The 21,732-nt window shown below is 35.1% G+C and overlaps 1 protein-coding gene across 12 annotated transcripts in view; it reads right to left on the bottom strand.

The window, feature by feature from the left end:
• The window catches only part of SCN2A (sodium voltage-gated channel alpha subunit 2), an 81,871-nt gene that overhangs the window by 23,526 nt on the left and 36,613 nt on the right, over positions 1 to 21,732 (bottom strand). For all 12 annotated transcript variants that reach the window (XM_004428245.3, XM_087435325.1, XM_087435319.1 and 9 more), the window contains 4 exons: positions 19,056 to 19,229; positions 16,563 to 16,919; positions 10,714 to 11,193; positions 2,078 to 2,198 (listed from right to left, as the gene is read on the bottom strand). In XM_004428245.3, coding sequence (XP_004428302.2) covers positions 2,078 to 2,198; positions 10,714 to 11,193; positions 16,563 to 16,919; positions 19,056 to 19,229 — 1,132 coding nt within the window. The remainder of the gene's footprint in view (positions 1 to 2,077; positions 2,199 to 10,713; positions 11,194 to 16,562; positions 16,920 to 19,055; positions 19,230 to 21,732) is intronic.

Genomic DNA, 21,732 nt, shown 5'->3' with positions numbered 1-21,732 from the left:
ATTGTCTAGGAAAGAGTAATAACTAATACCACAGAAATTACTTTTGTGATATACCACTTGAATGTTTTGTGAAGTCATAAATTTTTTCATAACCAAATAACTGCATTGAAATGTACGCAGATTTTTTGAAGGAAATAGTAAAAATGTAGCTTCCTTCATAACTGTTGCGAACAAATAGCTCTCCCTCTGAAATTATTTAAAAATTGACAATTAATATTTAAAAATTTATTTTCACCAATGCATTTAAGTCCAAAATCAATGTGTATGCACATAATCTTCTGTAATAACCTTGAAAGAATCTATTGACATCAACTGTGATTTCTAACATCTGTATAATTACTTATTTTTAAAATTAGCTTAAGCCAGCCCTTACAGTCTAGTGGTTACAATTTGGCGCTCTCAAGACTGCAGCCTGGGTTTATTTCCCGGTCAGGGAACCACACCACCCATCCGTCTGTTGTCATACTGTGGTGGCTGTGTGTTGCTGTGATGCTGAAAGCTATGCCACCAGTATTGCAAATACCAGCAGGGTCACCTACCGTGGACAGGTTTCAGTGGAGCTTCCAGACTAAGACAGACTAGGAAGATGGACCTGGCCACCTACTTCTGAAAAAACTGGCCATGAAAACCCTGTCAATAGCAGCGGAGCATTGTCTGATATAGCCCCAGAAGGTAAGAGGATGGCACCAAAAGAAAAAAAAGACTGGGTAGGGTTCTGCTCTGCTGAACACAGGGTCACTAGGAGTTGGAATCAACTCAATGGCTCTAACAACAACAAAAATTAGCTTCAAGTTTAAAATAAAACAGCTTGAGTGTTCTTAACATAAGCATACATCACCCAAATAAAACATTTTTAGAATTAGTTATAATAAAATAGCATTACTAGTAACAACTCAAGGCAGTCATTATTATTAAAATAAACTTTTATTGAAGCAATTACTATACAGTATTGAATTTGGGGCTAAGACATAGTATGAATTGTTAACTAGCTGTTAACTAAAAAATGAGCTAAAAATGAAGTGATTCCTAGGGTTTTAGAGAAACGTTTCTGTGTCTACAAGAGTGACTTATATAAGAAATGTAAAGAATTTCATACCCTGTGGTATTGCACTAATTTTTAAGTCTCTTTGTATCATTAGTAGTGCAGCCCCAGGCTGGATCCGGATTGGCCAGGTGAAGAGGACAGAAGCAAACATGACAAGGTTTTGACAAGTCCTTGGCATTTAGGTTTCCTCTCTGCTCCTCCGCCTTCACCATGAGAACAAGCCCAGGCCAGTGCGTGCAGGATGAGACAAGAGTGGAGTGGAGCTGAGTCAGCTCAATTATCTCATCCAAGACATCAGACTTGTGAGAGAGCCCAGCCAAGATCAGCAAAACCAGCTAGCTGGCCATGGACTTGTGCGCAAAAATATGTGTTTTTTGTTATATGCTAAGAAACTTTGGGTGGTTTGATACATAACATTATTGTCCAAGAGATAACTGATCTATACGTCAAATAACATAATTTTAGCTTTCTTCAGAGAATCCTGTTGATATTACGCCAATGCATCGTGCCCTGTATTATATAACTCATAGTATATTTTGGCATTTCATTATCTATTATCTATTATCATTCAGTACAAATAAAAAATATCTGACCTTGACAAATACAGGTAACTGTTACTCGTGCACAGTTATCAATTAGTACTCATGACGTTTATCAATTAGTACTCATTATTATTTGACAAAACAGTAAACAATAAATTATTTCTTTGACTTTAAAAAATTTCTTCTTTTATTTTTTTAAAGCTAAAGAGAGATATGTATTATTTGGTGTTCTCTTTTATTAGATATTCTAGGAGGCCACCAAAAAACTCAGCAGCATTTCTTAGAGATGAACAGGATCCACAAAAATAAGAATATCTGATTACATAAATTAAATCTTACCTTTTTAAAAATCACCTTTGTTTTGATATAGAAAAAGAACAAACAAAAAAAATGAGCAGTTGTTAGACAGATACAGATGAAGAGAGGGGGAGAGAGACTAGATGGACGGCTGAGAGAAGTCTAAGGAGCATATATGCCTTGTTTCGCTCACCTTCTGTAAAACAGGCTTCTGGTTCGAGGGATTCTTCAGGTTCAACCTCAGGTTGTTCTCCCTCAGCGGGAGCTCCTATATCAACTGTGCTGCCTTCAGATGAACTAGTTGCATTTAGCTTCTGAAAATCAATTCCACAGAAAAGCTTTTAAAACATTTTCTTTAATCTATAATATAAAAATTCAAAAGGCGTGCCCTCAAGTCTTCTGTCTGCATTTCCTTGATCTGTAATTTAAGAATATCTTAAACATAACGCCAGTCTGCTTTAGTAGAGGTGAGGGTCACAAGATTAGATACAGCACCACGGCATTTTTTTTCTTTAATAAAAATATGGTGCCAACAACTTAATTTTTTGAGTAAGCCCATGTAGAGATTCTGAAATAAAATCCTGCAGAGAGCTTATGTAAGCTGCCAGAGTTGTATGGTCATCTGTGATCTTGCTTTTGTAACGTAGTTTGCAAATGATATCTTTTGTTTTATTCTAAAATTGTGACCCAACCAACAAAAGCTGCACAAATGTATTTTCATGTCAAATGCAGAAAAGATTTGATCGAATGCACATAAACAGCAACAATCTAAATTTATCCACTTTTCATTGACATGAAAACATATACCACTGTTTGTTATTAAATATGGTTTATAGTTTTCTAATTCTGAAAAGAGCAGCACATTGTTAGCTTTATAGCAAGAGCTGATATTTTGCATTCTCTTTGGCCAATGCACTCCTGTGTTTAATTGTGCATTTGGAAACTACTTGTTACTCTGGCACTCTTACCCTATCCTGCTAATACAGGCAGAAATGAATCTTTAGTTGTTCTTTTGTTTTCCTTTAGGTTAAATCAAATACCACCAAAAGCAATATATACTAGAAAGAAGTTGTTTTAAATCTTGAAATGCAACACACTTTAGCCAGGTCAGGTCGTTTATGGGATCAGCATAAATGAAGAGATTCCAGACCTTGACCTGGTCTTAAAATGCCACAAGAATGACACAGGGCCAGGTATGAGTGCCACATGGAATCAGAGTAGTTTGGGCCACAGCATTCTCAAACCTGTTACAATGTTATTACCAGTAGTGCATAACATTAGGAAATGGCGGAGCTGCTAAGAGCTACTTTACAAAGGGGATGAGGTAAGCACATGATAAAATGAACATTGAAATATGTTGAACTACTATAAAATGGATGTTATAGTCAGTATGTGAGCATTCTTCTCAAATCTGGGCTAAGGATTATACGGATTTCTCTGGGAAAATGGTTCCTTTATTGTATGAAAATAATTTTCTTTTAATAAAATATTTACTTGGCACAGTGGTACTGATGATGTGAAACATTTATATCTGATATATATGAGATTGAAAATGCTTTTGTCTTGTGTAATTTAACAACACCAATGATAGAAGCATAAACATCATAAATGTCTGCCTTCTTAGAACTAGCTTCAGTATTATTTTTTAATTTGCCCAAATTACTTAAATCAAGGATTATATATTATACGTTGCTGGAAGGCTGTTGATTTCTTTTTCTACTCATTAAGTATATCACAATACTAGACAGATGCTCAATTATAATATTTTTGTAATTAAAATTTGAATATATTTTATTTTAAGATGAAATATCAAAGTGAGAAGATTTACTACAATTCTAATTTTTCAGACATCTAATTTCTTATCCTTTGTCTTTCAGTTAGACTCTTTCTTTGATAAGTGTAGCTGTGTTATATGCATGTAATTGACTAAGAAATGACTAAATTATCCTCTTATTCCAATCCATCTGATTTCACATGAAGTTGTTACATATTAGGGACCCGAAAATACTGATCTTATCATTTGCAGGATGCGATATCTGATATTAGCTTAGAGATATCTGTCTTAACTAAAGATAGTCTACAATAAGAATCGGAAAATATTCCTTTTAGGAAAAAGGATCACACTGCAAATACAGATTGATGGAAGACCTGAGGACGGGCCCAAAGAAAAAATGATGATCCATATTCAGGATACTCCATGTGGTCAGGCTGGCATTGGTGAATGACTGCATCAGAGCCTACATTAGTGCTGGGGATATTGCAGGTACTCAATAAATATTGTTTAAAAAATGAATGAATGAATGAACTTCTTCATAAAAGAATGAAGGTTAGCCCTTGACAGTGATTAGAAGTCACCAGACAAGATATTCCAGAGAATCTTGGTTCAAAATGTTCAAAAGTTTCCAGAAGATCCCTGTAACACCAACTATCACTCCTTTCATTTACTGCAGTGCCTTAGTAGCAACATAGAATTAATAGATGTCTTTTTATTGAAGTCAAATATTTATGTATTTAAAGGTCATGTTATTACTTTTTCCAAAGTTCAACATAAAAAAGTTTTTTGTGTTTCTAGAAGACATCTCAGCAGACTTAATCTTTTCAGGCAAAGATCATGCTCTTGCCATCTTTGTATCTCTAGTACCTATCACCAATGTTTGTGTTTAATGGATGTTTGTTGAGTAAACGGATGACCTGCATGGACTCTTTTATTACACTACTAACTATTTATAACATCTCCTATGTAATACTTGCTTTCAAGGGAATACAAATAGTAGTCTCACTTAAGTGTAGAGTAATACAAATCCTTCAAGATTGTGAATTGTGTAAGTAATGACCAATAGTTCTTAGAATTAGGAATGCTGTCTCAACACCAAGCTCCCAATTATTCAGACCTAAGATGAGTCTATAAAGTAAATTGTACTTCAACTCTAGAGTCAGGGAAACTAATACTGAATCATTTTGACCCTGTTTTCCCTTCTTCCACTCTATGTACATGGATCTACAGTCCCAGTGGTGAAGGGAACCTCTTTAAGGAGAAGCAGTCTCATCCTTCTCCATCTTTCCTCTGATACAGAACAGCACAGAATCCACCTGTCACATGTATTACTTGAATAGCTTTACTTGGTTTACAAATAAAGAAGCTAAGCTGCACATTAATTCTCAACATCAACCAATCCAGTGTCTATTTAGAGAAAGAAATGTGGTTTTAATCATCTTGTCGAAAGTCATAGTGAGTCAGTAGCTCGATTCTAGGTCTTCTGTACCCCATTTTGCCAGGATTCCCTAGAGAATTTCTCTAAGATTTTTAAGTAAACTCAATCTTTATCAATTTAAAACATTTAGTAGATGTAACACGTAATTAAACATTGTAGGTTCAAAATAATGCTTGTGATATTGTTGATTCTCATGTTTCACGATCATAAACAGTATTAGTTCAAGTTATATTCATATTCTTATATGTATTAATGTAGAGTAGAGCTAAATATACACTGGGATATTTCATGAACAAAAAGTTTACTTTAAACAATAATCCTGAGATGTAGGCAAGAAATTCTGATTTATAAAACCTTTCTAGATAACATCAATTCAGTGCTTTCTTTTTGCTTTCTTAAAATCACATAAGAGGCAAATATCTTAATATTATAAAATATGTTGATTAAAACAATTAAAATGTATAAAGAGCATATAAAAACAAATGAATCAAATTAAGAATATAAAACTTTAGCTTCAGGCAAAGTCATAATTATGATCTATCGTAACTACAGTGCAAATTCAGAACTGTCAAACGTACGTCATTATATGGAACTATTAATACTCATATACTTAAAGAAGAACTTTCATGTAAAAGTTGCTTATAAATGCTCCAATCTAGGCCTTGTTCACTACAAAATGCCATATGAGTAAGAGACCAAAATATTAACCGGCTGGAAATAAAACTAGTTCTATCTTTCAAGTTCTACACTTGACAAGTTCCATGCTTCTCTTTGGTAAAATTTAGATATTTAGGTTCCCTTTTTATAATCTGTGTTTATTTATTAGGGAAAAAATGGGCTGAATGACACTGTTAGAGTAGCCCTTACCTAGTTAAACTTTAATAAAATATGAATGAACTCCAGTGTCAGGACAGTAAAGAGATCAAACAAGAATAGTGAATTTTTGTTTGCTATGAATAGCATTGGCAATCATTTAGTACTTTTAGGTGGAAATATTAGTTGAACATTATTTTTAGTGAAAACCTCATATTACAGGGCCCTTACTATTAAAAATCTGCTGGATTCTTCTATGTACTGGGTAGTTACAGTCATAGGAGTTAAGCACAGCAGAATCATATTTTGCTTAATGATCTAATAAATATCGAGACGATATTTCACTTTGTATTTTTAAACACTATACTTATTTTACTTTCCACTTCATTGATAAATTATTAAACATCAACATACTAAACTAATTGTCCTTCTTTCAGAAGGTAAAAGTATTTTTAAAAATAATCATAACAGAAAAAGGGAGAGAAAGTATTACTTCCTATTAATTTTTTCATAGGCACACTTGTTTCTTACTATGAAGTTAAGATACATTTTTAAGAAAATGTAACTAGTAAAGATTGTATATTATTTGAAAAAAGGAAGGTATATTCTAATCTGAGTCAATAAAAGAAATTAGGATTGTTTTAAAAAGAGATAATTCAAATATAGATTAAACCAAGTATTTCATATGTAACTAAAATTTTGGTTTCCAAAAATGGCAATCCTTTATTGCACATGAATCCTAATTCTAATCTATACTTAAGGAGCTCTGGGATATTTTATGGGAAAAATCTTAACACTGGAACAATGAAAGTGATGGTCAGCCTTGCTTTGGGATAGGCTTAAGGCCAAAGTGACACATCACTACTAGAAAGGAATTGTTGGTGTTACCTTCTTAATAAGGAAGATGACAAAATCAAAAGTATCATTATCATTGTACTACATTAGAAAATCACATTTGTCTTTATAACGGATACATTATAAAATTGTCTAATTCATAAATAGCAGGATATTAAATATCTTTCTTGGGATGGCAAATACTTTTATGTCATGCTGCCCTACCCCTCAGCAGATTACCAGTGCCCCAAAGACACACATGTTTGGCCCACTTTGTTCTAATATTAGGGATATTTAGAGCTTTTTTTCCTCTTAATCACTAACCCACTGGAAAACTTTCCCTTGAGGACTATATATTCTCTAGGATAAAATCATAGATGGGTTCCTATTGAACCCATCCCACCATTGCTTACCCAAACCTTCCCTACATATCTTTCTCCCCCTTCCCACCTCTTGCATTAGAATTCAGTATACTGTTTCAGTGAACAGACAATGTTTCCTGATCAGAGACTCATTCAAAGAAATTGGAAACTATAATAATGTGAGGGTTGAGAATAAACGAAGTCAATTTAAATCAGTTCCTACTTAGTTTATGTTCCACCACACTTACTCCAGTTGAATCTCCTAAATACAGTGGTAGATAATCTACCTGATTGTCACTTTCCCTCATATACTTCTCTACACAGCAACTTGGAAAATGGGAGAGCCAGAGAATAAGGAAACCAACCTTGCCTCTTTCCAAGAAACTGGGAAAAACAAGCCATTGTTCTAAGGAGTCATATCTCGTGCTTTTCTGAAGAATTAATACATAATAGGAAAAAATAATTCTCTCCAGTCCCATGTATATGTGTATCTGTGTTTAATTGTGAGCAATTATACATTTTCGGTCTCATTTTATATGATACCATTCCTCCAATATATAAGGCATTATCTTTCACGAATCTAGAGTGCCAGCGAGTGAATATTTTGTTCCAAAGTATAGAAAAATGCTCCAAGGAATGGCATGATCATTGCTCCTTCCAAAGAGGTAAATATGCTTACGTTAGGGCTGTTTTGTAGTTTTAATGGCAAAAGGGGAGGAAACTGAATCTAAGTGACTAAGTATTTAATTAACATTTCTTGCAAAAGTAATTAAATTGAATCGAGCAAATTGGTTAGCATATTTTAGCTCAAAACTGTGATTTCAAATCAGGAAACAAAAGGTCCACCAAATGGAGCCCACAAAATGGGGTTACCCTCATGGCCATAGTCACATGACAAGGGAGGTCCCTTCATTTAAAAAACACCCGAGGAGCAAGAGCTCACAATGATTCTCTTCTTATACAGGAATTTGCAGTGAAACATATATTTAAATAATATTCTTCAGGGGAAAGTTTCCCAGCAGGTCTGGACGAAATAGAGAAGAGAAAAAAACACAAAGGAGAGAGGAGGAGCAGGATGAAGAAGGTGGAATCCAGATCTATTTGCAGAATGAACATACCACCTATAAGACTACCTTTTGTATTTTCTGATGACAAAAGACATTTATTTCCTTTTCTTTCAGTCTTGGGAGTTTTAGAGACAAATATCAACAGAATCTCCAAGGGAATGGTATTGTAATTGCAAAAAAATTTGGTAATTTGCTAAATAAAGTGATGCCATTTTTTTCTAAAATGAAGCAGATAAAAATTGTACCCATGCTCCTAGCAGCTAAAACATAAACCTTCCAATTCATTTACATTATTAGCACATTAAAACATCCTTTAGGAAGTTTGCACATGAAGAAGGGATTGCTTTAACTTGCAGAGTACCCTTCAAAAAAACTTAATATGCCACTGAACAAAAAATTACCAACAAAGCACACTTATTAGGGCTATATATTTTTTTAAAAGAGGGCAGGGGAGAGAAAGCTTTTCTGCGTGAGTTTTTCACAGAACACCTACATTTCTTCTTTAGGCCCTTGGCATGTTCAAAACTCTGTGATGTTAAATGGAAATTAAATAATCCATAAAGGCATGCAGTTTTGCTTTTCACTGAATATAATTTTATTAAAATCTATGTAAGAAAATTAGCAGCTAAATCATTTTTTTAAAAAGTTAGGGTTGCCAGACTTGCCTGACCATGCTTTATGACTCAGCATAAGAGCAGCTGTTCATGTTTTTATTTTACTGCCAATGGATGGGCAAGGAATGTAGCTGAGTAGCATGCAGGCCAGTCAAAACTCATTTACAAACTGATCGTATTTATATATGTACAACTTGCTTGGGTAACCTGAGTAAATTGGTGGCCCGAGCCTCTGGCTGGTTAAAAAACACCAGAGCTGCATCTTGATGGCTCCAACTTGATTTTACCCCTGTGAGAAGTAAGAATGGTAAGCAGTGAAGGTCACCATACTGCACTAGTAAATTTCACTTTGAAAAATAATCATTCAAGCCTGGCTTCAACATTATTAAAACTCTATAAGAAAAATCATTCAAAATCGCAAAGTATGAAAAGGAATTACATTAAATATAGTCAAAATAACATAAAAGTTAAAGCATATATGATTATGACATGAATGTAAAATGACATACTCTAGACAATGTACAGAAAGCTATCAAAGAATCACACAAATTTGGCAAAGACAAAATAGAAGAGGATTTAGTGCATATACCTAAACACCTCTGGGTCCACTTGGTTAGTCTGCCCTCTAAAAAGGAACTCATTTAGGTATTCCAAAAATTAAAAAGTGCTCCCTTTTTTTCTTTAAATTTTTAATCATTTAGAAAAGAATATATAAGAATAAGCCTCGTCCATTTCTTACTACTCTACTTGTGATATTTAACAGCATAATCCCATCCCACCAGTTAAGAAAATGACCAGGCAAAAATAACTTAAAGACAGAACACTAAAAAGATATTTCAAGTGGGAATATTTGGAATTCTTGGATAATTGTGTCAATTCTCTTTTGTTTTCTAGTGTAGAACCACCAGGTAAAATACCAAAAGATTAAAACCTGCACATATTCCCCTCTTAGAGTACTGTCCTAATCCTTTATTAGTTTATGAGTTTACATTTAGGAAGTTTGGTATAAAGCCATAATTGAAAATTTCTCCAAATAATACATTTTAACAACCAGGTAACAATCTCTATGGTGGGAAGGTATTGAAATGACTCTACAGCTAAAGCTGTAAAGAATTAAACACCAAGGGTTTAAATTCCTTCTTCTCTTTACTCCCAACTCTGCGCTTATACCTATCAACAAGCCAAAAACATACTCGCTCTGGTACTCACACTCTTCTGGTAAATCAAAGAATATTTTAAACCACCAAGACTCTTACTATAGTTGGAAAATTCAGAATTTTACATTCTAAAATGTATCAAGGCTTTTTGTTTTTTCAGACAGCATGCACTGGGCTCAGTGGGGTTAAAAATATTTTCAGCATGATTCTTCATCACTACTTTCACTTCCTTAAAAAAATTATTTACTTCAGGAAACATGAAACTATATGTAAATATCAAGCCAAGATCCCAATCAGATTTTCCATGAATAAAAATGTCTGTGCAAACTAAATAAGATCACATTTTATGAAGCATTTCATAAGAGCCAAGAATGGAACAAAATCAGAATTGGAATTACCCTCTCACCAAGTATTTTTCTAGTACATACAAAAACCACCATTGTGGGAGAATTATACGGAAGAAAGTGCATAAACTGAGGCATTTTCACAAATCTAAAATTATTTTTCAGAACTTAGAAAAATTCATATTAATCTGCATATTAATACTATCAAGAATTCAAAATGGTGAATACTTGAGAAATGAGTCAGCATATCATTTGTCTAGCTATATTTTAATCTATCATCAATATATCTATCACCAATTTTGCCACAGAAATGTATCAACAGATATTTCCTATTTTCTTATGGAAAGAAAACATATAATTTTAAAATAGTCTCATAGTTTAAAGCATACATAATACCAAAATATCTTCATATTTAAAAATCCCTACCTCTTTGCTTTCCTCCATATCTGACTCGCTGCTGAATTCTTCAGTATTTAAATTTTCAAAGTCAGATTCTCCAACAGCAATTGGCACAGTCACAGTGAGGCTGGGGTTGTTTATAAATGACATGTAATCACTTTCATCCACGACATATTTTTCTACACTGCTGCCTATGCCACTGGTAGTTCCATTTCCATCTTTGAGATAATTGAGATCTTTGCCTATTTCTATGGTGGTATGGTTGGAAATACAGCTGTCTTTTTTGTTATTTAGATCTTCAAGAGGTTTAATTTCATCTAAAGCTTTCTGCTTTCTAACAAAGGCTTTCTGAATAAATTCACGTAATTTTCTTTTAACATAATCAATTCCTTTCTGCATCCTTCCCACAGCAATCTGGAGATTGTTCATTTCGTTATCATCATCAGTGGCAGCAAGATTGTCAGAACTGAATGAACTCAAGAGCAAAGCCAGGAAGAGGTTCAGAACCTAAAACACAACAGGAAAATAGGTGATCAAAACATTCTGTTGTTTCAATTGCTCTTGACTATAAATTTTCCAAAATTGTTCTTCCATCTCATTTTTTGCTAATAGATATTTTTTCTAGTTCGTGATAAGCTATCATGAAAAAAACATGAATGAAATAAATACCTGGCCAATATCAAACAATACTGTTAACACTATTTCCTTTTTAGTCATTGCAAAATTACTAAAACCATTGTCACATGATGTTTCTATATTGAGGTAAGTTCCAAAAGAGAAATCTTAGTTATCTAGATAACTCTACAGTGAAAAAGAAAAAAACAAGTTTTATTTGGGATGCTAAGTATTTTGCCCATATAACCCAGATTTTCCAGGACACTGATAATTTATTAAAATTTTATTTTTAAAACCAAAGATTATTGCAATATATTTAAATATGATTTGATTTTTATGTATTTGTACCAATTTTTGCATGGAGATAACTTGCCATATTAGGAAAAGTATACCTATTGCTAGATCAAAAGTCCAGATTTTTTACTTTTCGGTTCAGAAAATCATCATCACTAGATTTATACAGTGGTTAGAAATACTATAAAGAAATGGTTATTATACAATAATAATGATGTTAATATTAGTTAAAAGTTGTAGAGTCAAGGTATTGCCATGAATAAGATCACAAATTAGTCTGCAACTTGGGTCTCTAAAAATAGGCCCCACTGGTATGAGTGAGTAAAAAATTTAGTGACTGTAAACCCTCTGTGTTCTCAAAAAGAGGTAATTTACTAAGGAATCAGGCACTCCCTTGGGCACTATAAATTATTTCACGGTTTGATTAACAATGTTCATGAGTCCCTGATTAGTCAAGCATACAGAACAAAAGAAGGATATGTAAAAGGTACAGGAGAGGAATCCTAGGAAGATTTTAAGTAAAACTCCAATGAAAAGGATACTATGTTCTTGCTACATTCTCATCTTTCCAATAAGCTAATGAGGCTTAGAGCTCCTTTGTCTAACTAGTTACAACTTAGTCTAACCAATAGTGGTAAGAAAGGGAAAAACACATAAGATCCAATAAGGATTGCACATAATTTTGTGAGTCTATACTGACACATCTCTCAATTGCTATACCATCGTTGCTGGTATTCATAGCAAGACCTGCTCCTTTCCTTCTGGAATTTACCAGTAAAGTTATATTTTATTGTGATTTGCCTTCGAATTTATTACTTGGATAAAAAATAGGTGAAAGAGAGGAAAAAAATGTTAAATTTGGGGGTTTATCCACAATAAAATTGAATTTTGGTGCCAAAATAGTGGTCTAAATTTGATTTCTTAAGGGTTATTAATGCACTGTCCTTGTCTATTAGGAAATTTTTCTTGATATACATCAACTAACCCTCCTAGAGTGAGAATCAATCTATATTTCTTCTTCAAAGCATGGGGGCAAGTACTCTATTTGTGAATGGGTCATTTTTGCTGTATCTATACGGCCCACTCCTCTTTCTCATTGGATTAGAGTGCTGCATAGGAGTCAAGTTTCTGTCAGTTACCACACGGCTATAGACAAGTAGCAAAACCAATCTGGGCCTCAGTTTCCTCATCTGTAATATAAGTATAATAATTTTCCCAGTGCTTAGCTTACAAGATAGTTGTAAGGATTCAATGAAACAACTTATGTGGCTCTCATACAGTGGCACATAGTAAACCCTTGAGAAAGTTTAGCTATTATATGTTATTATGCTCTAACCTTCCCCCTGCAATACTATCTTTCGATTTACCTTATTTTTTTAGAAATATTTGTGTAAGCCACGCTATCTAGACCTCCTTTCTTACCAAATGGTATCTCCATAACAGCTGACCAAGGTACTTGGTGTGATCAATGGTAACTTAAGGAAATACAGTTCAACAAGCTCACTCAGGGACTGAAACCTGAATCCTGTTTCACAAGTGTTCATGAACAGACTGTTAACTCATTGAAACTACTCTTTCACATGTCCCCCAAATTTGTCTTTTGGAATAAAAAATTTACCATAATTTACATTTTGTGTCCAAAATTGCCTATCTTGCCTATATCAAGACTTTCTCCAACCTGATTACTAATTTATGAGAACCCAAAACTCGCACAACCTTCCTGTGTGCTAATGTCCCACCCTCACTTTGAGAGCGAGGAGACTGGATCGGCTACTTCTAGAAGTAGTACTTTTCAAAAAGTCACATTCTCTTTCTGTAGTACCTGCCTTGAACCTATAAAAGGATCTCTGGCCATAGTGTCAGGAAACCAAAAATGGCTCATAAAAAATCTTGGCCTCAGAAAAGCAGTCTACGGCCCCACTTCTATCTTGCCTGTGGACCAGGCACGGCAGTGATTACTCACACCTCTTGTGGTGGAGCACCATATGAAAATGATGTGTGTCGAGAAGGGGTTATGTCAGCTTCTCTTTGGGAGACCTTTCCCTCTGTGGTGAGGATGAGAAGGAAGAATTGTAGGAGGCAGTGCATCAAGTTCATTCAGTCTTATTTAAACAAATGTGATATGAACAGATTTCCTTAATAGTGACAAATGTGGCAGACAGTATTACTACCTTAGCTATTCCAGACATATATCCAGAATATTACAAAAGGAGGAATTTTTTAATTGATACTAAAAAAAAGAAAGCAGAGTCTTTAATTTTTTTTCTTATAGGTAAGAATTTAAATTTATGCCAGTAGATGGAAATGATTATTTTACAGAATATATCGTTTTACACAAACATAGCCATCCAAATTAACATTAAATGTCATCCATAGTTATAGATACTTCCTGAAATTCTCTTTTCCATTTGAATCCTCTGGACAATTACATATTAGAGATATATGTCTTATTTCAGGAAACTAATAGATGATATGTAATATGTTGAGTTTCTTTCTTTTTAAATCTACTCTGCATTTTCCTGCTACATAAATTTAAATTTTACTGAAATGCCACTTGCTTATTGTCACTTTCCTGATAAAAAGCCATCTGTAGCTTTGAATTGCCTACAGAAAAAATCCAATTTTGTTATGCACAGTCAGCCTTTTCATAAATTAAACTCTGCACAGTTTTCTGGCCCCAACTTACTTTCTACTACTCCCACTATGAATTCCCAGTTGTAGTCTGATATGCTCCTTTATTGTTGTCATAAAGGATTCTGTTCTCTGCCTTTTCTTCTCTTCTTCCAATGTATGCCAAATATAAATATGAAATCAAATAAAATTTACCGTACAACCTATAACTTTCTTTGTTTCTGTTCTATGTAACCATTTCTCTCTGTTCTATGCAATCTTGTACTTTTCTGAAAGCAAGCAAGTTGTATTGGGGATTGTGGTGGCTTTAAAATATATCTGCAAATTATTTGGCACTCCTCCCTTCAAAAGTTAAAGCCTAATTCCTTCTTCTTAAGTATTAGCTCTTCTTAGTGACTATCTTCTAATGAACTGAATATGGCAGAAGCAGCAGTGTGTGACTTTACGATGAGCACATGAAGAGGGCTTTCTCCTTGCCCTCTCTCTCGTATCACTCGCTCTAGCAGAAGTCAGCTGCCATGTTATGAAGATACTCAACAACCCTATGGAGAGGTCCATTTGGAGAGGAACCAAGGCCTTGTACCAATAGCCAACAAAGAACTGGGACCTCCTGCCAACAGCCAAGAGAATGAGCCTTCTTGGAAGCTGATCCTCCAGCCTCAGTCAAGATAATTGCAGTCCTGGCCAATATCTTGACAGCAACCTTATGATAAAGCCTGAGCCAGAATGACCCAGCTAAGCTGCTCCCATATTTCTGACCCACAGAAACTATGAGATAATAAATTTGTTGTTTTAAGCCATTGTTCATATTTCTGGATTGTACACTGTTCATGTTTCTTGTTACTTTAAGAATAGGTTCAAATTATCTAACCCAATACTGAGGAGGCTAACATCTAGGAATGAAAAGAAATAAAATGATTACCTTTTGTCTTTTTTTTCCTCTCCCTTTTCTCTTCATTTGGGGAATTGGAGGTTACTTTTATGTGAAAGGAAATTAAGTCCATAAATTACATACTTCAAAATATTGGTTATGTCAGTCCTTGTTCTATTTCACTGGATTGGGACCTAATCAAGCAACTCAGTATAATTACTTTATATTTAAAGCGTAAGAGCTTGACCCATCCCACAGAGTCCATTGTCTTCTGTTTCCCAACCACTGGATCCACTGTTCCCTGGTTTGGGATGGTCTACCTTTCTTCCTACCAAGCTAAATCTTACATCTCAATTAAAAATATTTCAGGTCCATGGGGCCGGCCCTGTGGCATAGTGATTGAGTTCACATACTCCACTTCGGCGGCCCGGGGTTCTCGGGTTCAGATCCCGGGCATGGATCTACACACCACTCATCAAGCCATGCTGTAGCGGCATCCCGTATACAAAGTGGAGGAAGATTGGCACAGATATTGGCTCAGCGACAATGTTCCTCAAGCAAAAAAAGAGGAAGACTGGCAACGATTGTTGGCTCAGGGCCAATCTCCCTCACCCCCCCCCCCAAAAAAAAAAGAAATTTCAGGAAAAAAATAAATTTCAGGTCCAAACTCCTTGACAAAGCCTTTCCTGATCATCCTTGCCATCGTAAAGCAATGTTTCCATTTTACGAACTTGACATATGGCACTCTGTTTTCACACTTTTTGACACATTAGGTACATCCTATTTCTACTCTCGTCTGAGTAAATGTCATATCCTTGTGCCATATATCTTCCTATTATCTTTCTCATGCGTCTAGGACTCAGTACAGAGTTGTTGGGCATGGTTCATTTTACATAGAAATGATAGTAAGTGATTCTTGAGCCAATGTTACTTGCTCAAATTGTAGTTTCTGGGCACCAAAGACCCCACGTGCTCTTAATGGACTGAGATGATCACTAATTTTTTTTAAACTCCAATTTGTAGGAAACCAAAATTTGAAACATTTTCAAGTGATAGTATTGTTAGCACTTATAAATAAAATGAGTGACTGACTTAGTAACACTTTCATGCTTTATTACAAGAACTGAAAGATAAAAGCCAGAAATAGTTCTCTCCGTGGACTAGTAAGAGGTATTAGCGATGAAAAACAACTTTGGCTCAAAAGGCATTTTAAGAGTTCATGTTACGTATTAATTATATCTCAATAAACTGGAAAAAAATAAATGATTAAAAAAATTTAATAAGGAGTTTATGTGGATTTCAACAGTCTATGCTATACCTAGCTTCTGCAATCATGAATAATTGAGAATTAGAAATGGTCTTGATACAAAAAAAAAAAAAATACAAAACACTCCTCAGTTGAACATACTTTTATATGGCAATATTATCTTTTACTGAAAAAGAGGCAAATGTTTTTACTACATACCACTAAGTTTCCAATCACCATGACCATCATGAAGACAGTAAGGCACATGGTTTGGCCAGCGACCTCCATACAGTCCCACATGGTCTCTATCCACTCTCCACACAGCACACGGAACACAATCAGGAAGGAGTGGAAGAAGTCATGCATGTGCCAGCGGGGGAGCTCACAATCATTGGAAATCTTGCAGACACATTCTTTGTAGCTCTTACCAAAGAGCTGCATACCAACTACGGCAAAAATGAAGACGATGATGGCCAACACCAAGGTGAGGTTGCCCAGAGCCCCCACTGAGTTACCAATGATCTTTATCAGCATGTTCAGAGTTGGCCAAGATTTTGCCAACTTGAAAACTCGAAGCTGAAAACAAAAGCAAGAAGGCTGTTACTGCCCTGCCTTCTAAAGAATCCATACATTTATTTACAGGGAAAATCTACAGTGCTGCAATTGTAGAGTGATGGATTATTTGTATGCCAAAGTATTATCCAGCAAATGTATCAATTTAATTAATACCATGGGGATATTTTTCATTCTGAAATAGTCTATATTGTAAATAAAATAATTACATAGTTATTTATTGGCATTTTAATAAAAAGATACACCAAAATTTCCAGAATCCTACAGAAGCACCTGCAATATAATTCTTGTTTTTCTGTAAGGAATTGAGATAAGTAAGATTAATGCTGATTAATTAGCAAAGACTGTTTCAGAGAAGTAGAGGCTGTCATTATTCAAAAGCCCAAAGTGGATATATTTTTCAGTGTACTTGAAATATCACGCTGAAATGCACAAGTGTAAATAAAATTAACACAAATTATAGAAGGTACAAGAGGAAAACCAACTAATTTCTTTAAATCTTTAGATTGTTTTAATCCTGCTATAACTTTAGCTTGCTGTAACATTAGGCTGTATTTTAAAGATTTGTTATATTCAAAGAAAAAATACTTGGACTTGAGTAAAAGCTGCATTTTGTCAACCTTTAAGTCTTCAGCGACTTAATCAGCTCACTACAGTGTGTAAACGGCTCTCCACCACTGTGCTTCACCCGTCGGTTGTACTAGCTCATAGAGGCCTCTAAAGTACCACTTACCGTTAAACAGCAGCAGTATTTTATTTCTGATGCTTCGGTAAATGTCAGGCTAAGAGTAATGCGTTATTTAATGGCATCTAAGTGACGCAAACGAGTGAATATAAGCACCAAAATATTTAATTTATTCCCCAAGAATGATTATTGCAAAAGAGCCTGACACACTAAGCAAGACGCTAATGATATTATGCTTCCTATTTTCCCAAAATGCAGCACATCATCAGGAAGATTTACTCAACACTGTTTTAAAGTAGTGGCCCGTATTTACTTGTTATACAATCACTTCTAATTTTTGTTCTGTTTTTTGCATCCTTCTAGTTTCAAATTAGAGCCATAGCTATCCATGAAGCCCGGAAGGAAACCACAGCTCTAAGGACCTCAAATCACATGTGAACTATGAAAGTGGTAAGGGAAATTTAAAACAGACTTCACAACAAAGTCTTGAGACTAGTTACCATTAAGATAAGTTACTCATAGGAACCTGTCTTTAGTAACTATATACAACCTCTGTTATTTGAAAATAAATCACAAAAAGTTCCAGGCAACTCAAAGTTTTTGTTGTTGTGAGTGCCAATAAGTCAATTCCGACTCCTAGCGACCCTGTGTACAGCAGAGTGGAACTCAGCCTGGTCTCTTCGCGCCATCCTCTCATCTTCTGGCGCTATATCAGACCATGCTCCACTGCTGTTCACGGGGTTTTCATGGCCAATTTTTTTTGAAATGGGTGGCCAGATCCTTCTTCCCAGCAACTCAAAGTAATAGCACAATAAAATATATCAAACTTGCAATGGAAATGAATCAAGTGATATTTTGTCTCAATTTTAAAAGATCCATAAACTTATGAAATATAAAGGTCAAATGAAAAGACCCTTTCTTCAAAATTAACAAAATATAACACAGGTAACTCTTCTCAGAAAGTGGCTGAAGAGGCAGATGTGTGAGGAACTCTGTTCTCTTCTCTTGTACACTCTACCCAGTCCCGAGTTTTGGCTTTTATGGGGGCAAAGTGGGCAACTCCATAATTCCTGAGCCTCTGATAGAAAGGTGAGCCCATCCTAAGTCCCAACCAAGCCTTATGCATGGTGAAGCAAACCCCACATAACTGAAAGATGAATATCGTGTGGTTTAATTGTGATTTGGGTTTATCTCTGATTCCTTCTCTCTCCCTCTTCATTAACTCTGCCATACAATTACTAAGGAGAGAACTGTTGGCTGTTCATTTGAATAAACTTAATTTATCCACTAAAGCTATGATGAAGAAGAAATTACCATCGGTTGTGGGGCAATCTGATTTGTCTTAGAAATGTATTCAAATAATATTATAACTATGGTAAACCTTGTAATTATTACTAGATAAGAGTGAAGACTAATTAACTACAAAAATATCATGGAAACTCCAGTTAATTTACCAGCCGAAATGATCGGAGAACTGACAATCCTTCCACGTTTGCCAAACCGAGTTCCATTAAACTAAGGCTCACGATGAAACCATCAAAAATATTCCAGCCTTCTTGAAAGTAATAATAAGGATCCATGGCAATTATCTTGAGAAACATTTCTGCTGTGAAGATCCCAGTGAAGACCTAAATGAGAAATGTTGTTTATTACACGAATGAATATTCTTGAAAATAGAAATAATTATTGAGCAATTTAATTTACTCCCAACAAATCACAATTAAATTCTGAATTTTAAAAATTGGTTTAGGTCCAGCAAATTAGTACCCTCAAATGGTTTGTATTCAAATCAATATTTGTTTACTATATTTGAGATTTATCAAGTGATGAAGAGTATATGAATTAAGACTATAAAATTAATATTCTTATTTTTATATTTTTACGTGAAAGGTTCAGCTAATTCATTGTGGTCAATTGCTTGGCTCTGCCTAATAGTTGGTCCCCTCTCATGGCCCTGCAGGCAAGGCTGGTGCTAAGAAGGCTTCATATAGGCTGTAATAAACATGGTCACCACTAGCCCTAGAGATAGTAAGAATGCTAAAAAAAAAAAAGTTTATTTTCCTGGCCAAAGAGAAGTGGCATTCTTTATTCTCCGTTTTCTCTTCAACTATTTCAAACTTTCTCTCTCCTCCACATATCTTCAAAATCCTCCAGTCTCAGTACTTCTGTGTCTCAGAGGTAATGGAAGTCAGCCAACCTGAACTTTTTCAGTTTCCAACTACCAAACTACTTACATCCATACCCATGGCTTTGCTTTTTCCTTCTTATTTAAAAATGAAAGAAGTGTCCCTGTGTTCCTCTAATTTCTCCAACTGTGTTATGTTTCTCCTTTGGACTTCTCAAAGAATTCACTTTCTCAATTAATCTGTCAATTCAACCTCTTGCTGCTACTGACTGCTTCTTATTGGGATTTTACAGGAAGCAGCAAATACTCAGTTCTTCTCCACCTTAAAACTCCCACCAGCGTCATCAAAGAAACTCTCCTTGCATGCTACTTCCCCTGTTAGCTACCACCATCTATCCTCTCCTCATAGCCCAACTTCTTTAAGAAGCTGTATATTTGTCTATACTCTTTAGCTCCATTTCTTCAACTTACTCCACAACCCACCAGTCAACACAAACTACTTTAACCAAATTCACCAACATAACCAACATCACTAGTGTTAAATTCAATTGAAATTTTTAGTAGTTATCTTGCTTGCCTCTTTAGGAGTTTTTCACATTGTTTTCTCTTCCTTGTTCCTTAAAATATTTTCTGTTCCTGGCTTCAGTGATCCACATCTCCCTGGATACTTCTAAGTTGCTTTTCTTCCTCTAACAAATTATTCAGTATTGGATTTTTTCTCTTTGTTCTGGACCTTCTTACTCTAATTTTCCTTTTGCAATAAGTTTACATTTTGAGATCTATTTGTCCATTCAGGCATACCTCCTGAACTCCAGAACTACATACCCACCTGCCTATTCAACACCTCCACTGGATGACTATCTCACAGGTACCTCAAATTCAACAGGTCCAAAATTCACCTTACCACTTTCTCTGCACAACATTGCTTCTCCTCTGATATTTGCCAAAGTGGAATCACTCTCTACCTCGGTGGCCAGCCTAGAAACCTGAGAGTCTTAATGACTTTTCCAAATATGTCTTGAATACTTCAAGTTGAAATTCACCCACGCACATGTTACCAGTTTATTCTTTGGTAGAATTTCATTGTTTGAATATTCTATGGATATTTAGATTATGTATAGCACTTTTTGCCTCTTTTCCAAGAAATCTTTGCCACTCCAGTCACACGTGCTAATCTTTTCATATATTTTACACTTAGATATGCTCTAAACCCTTGCTTTAAACAATCAGTCGTCTTTTAAAGAAATTAAGATAAGGAAAAATATACAGTCTTTTCCATTTACCCACATTTATTCATTTCTAGTGACCATCATTCCCAGATCCAAACTTTCATCTGATATGTACTTTCCTTTCTGAAGGAAAAAACTAAAGAACTTTCTTTAGCATTTCTTGTAGGATAATTCTGGTGCAACAACTTCTCTCAGTTTTTGTTTAAAAGTCTTTATTTCACATCAGCTTTTTTTTTTTTTGGTGAGGAAGATCAGCCCCACGCTAACACCTGACGCTGATCCTCCTCTTTTTGCTGAGGAAGATTGGCCCAGGGCTAACGTCCGTGCCCATCTTCCTCTACTTTACATGAGACGCCGCCACAGCATGGCTTGACAAGCGGTGTGTCGGTGAGCGCCCAGGATGCAAACCCGAGAACCCCAGGCCGCTGCAGCTGAGCACGCGCACTTAACCGCTACGCCACCAGGCCAGCCCCCACATCAGCTTTTGATAGATAGTTTCATGTAGAATAATGGGTTAACTTTTTATTTTTTTCTCTTTCATCAGGCCACTTCCTTACGGACTGAATTGTTTCTGATGAGATGTTAGTCCCTTGTATATAGTATTTTTCTTCTGGCTGCTTCCAAAAGTTTCTTTTGTTTTCAGCAGCTTGACTAAGATGTGCCCAATGTAGTTTACTTTATATTTATCCTTATTGATGTTCACTGAAATTTTATAATTTGATATTAAGGTGTCTACGTTAATATTTTTTTCAGAAATTTTGAGAAATTTTTGGCCAT

The sequence above is a fragment of the Ceratotherium simum genome, chromosome 9 (assembly GCF_057802395.1).
Source record: "Ceratotherium simum simum isolate JZ-2026a chromosome 9, ASM5780239v1, whole genome shotgun sequence".
Lineage (NCBI taxonomy): Eukaryota > Metazoa > Chordata > Mammalia > Perissodactyla > Rhinocerotidae > Ceratotherium > Ceratotherium simum.
The sequence above is the reverse complement of the archived record's forward strand: the minus strand, read 5'-3'. Positions and strand labels throughout refer to the sequence as shown.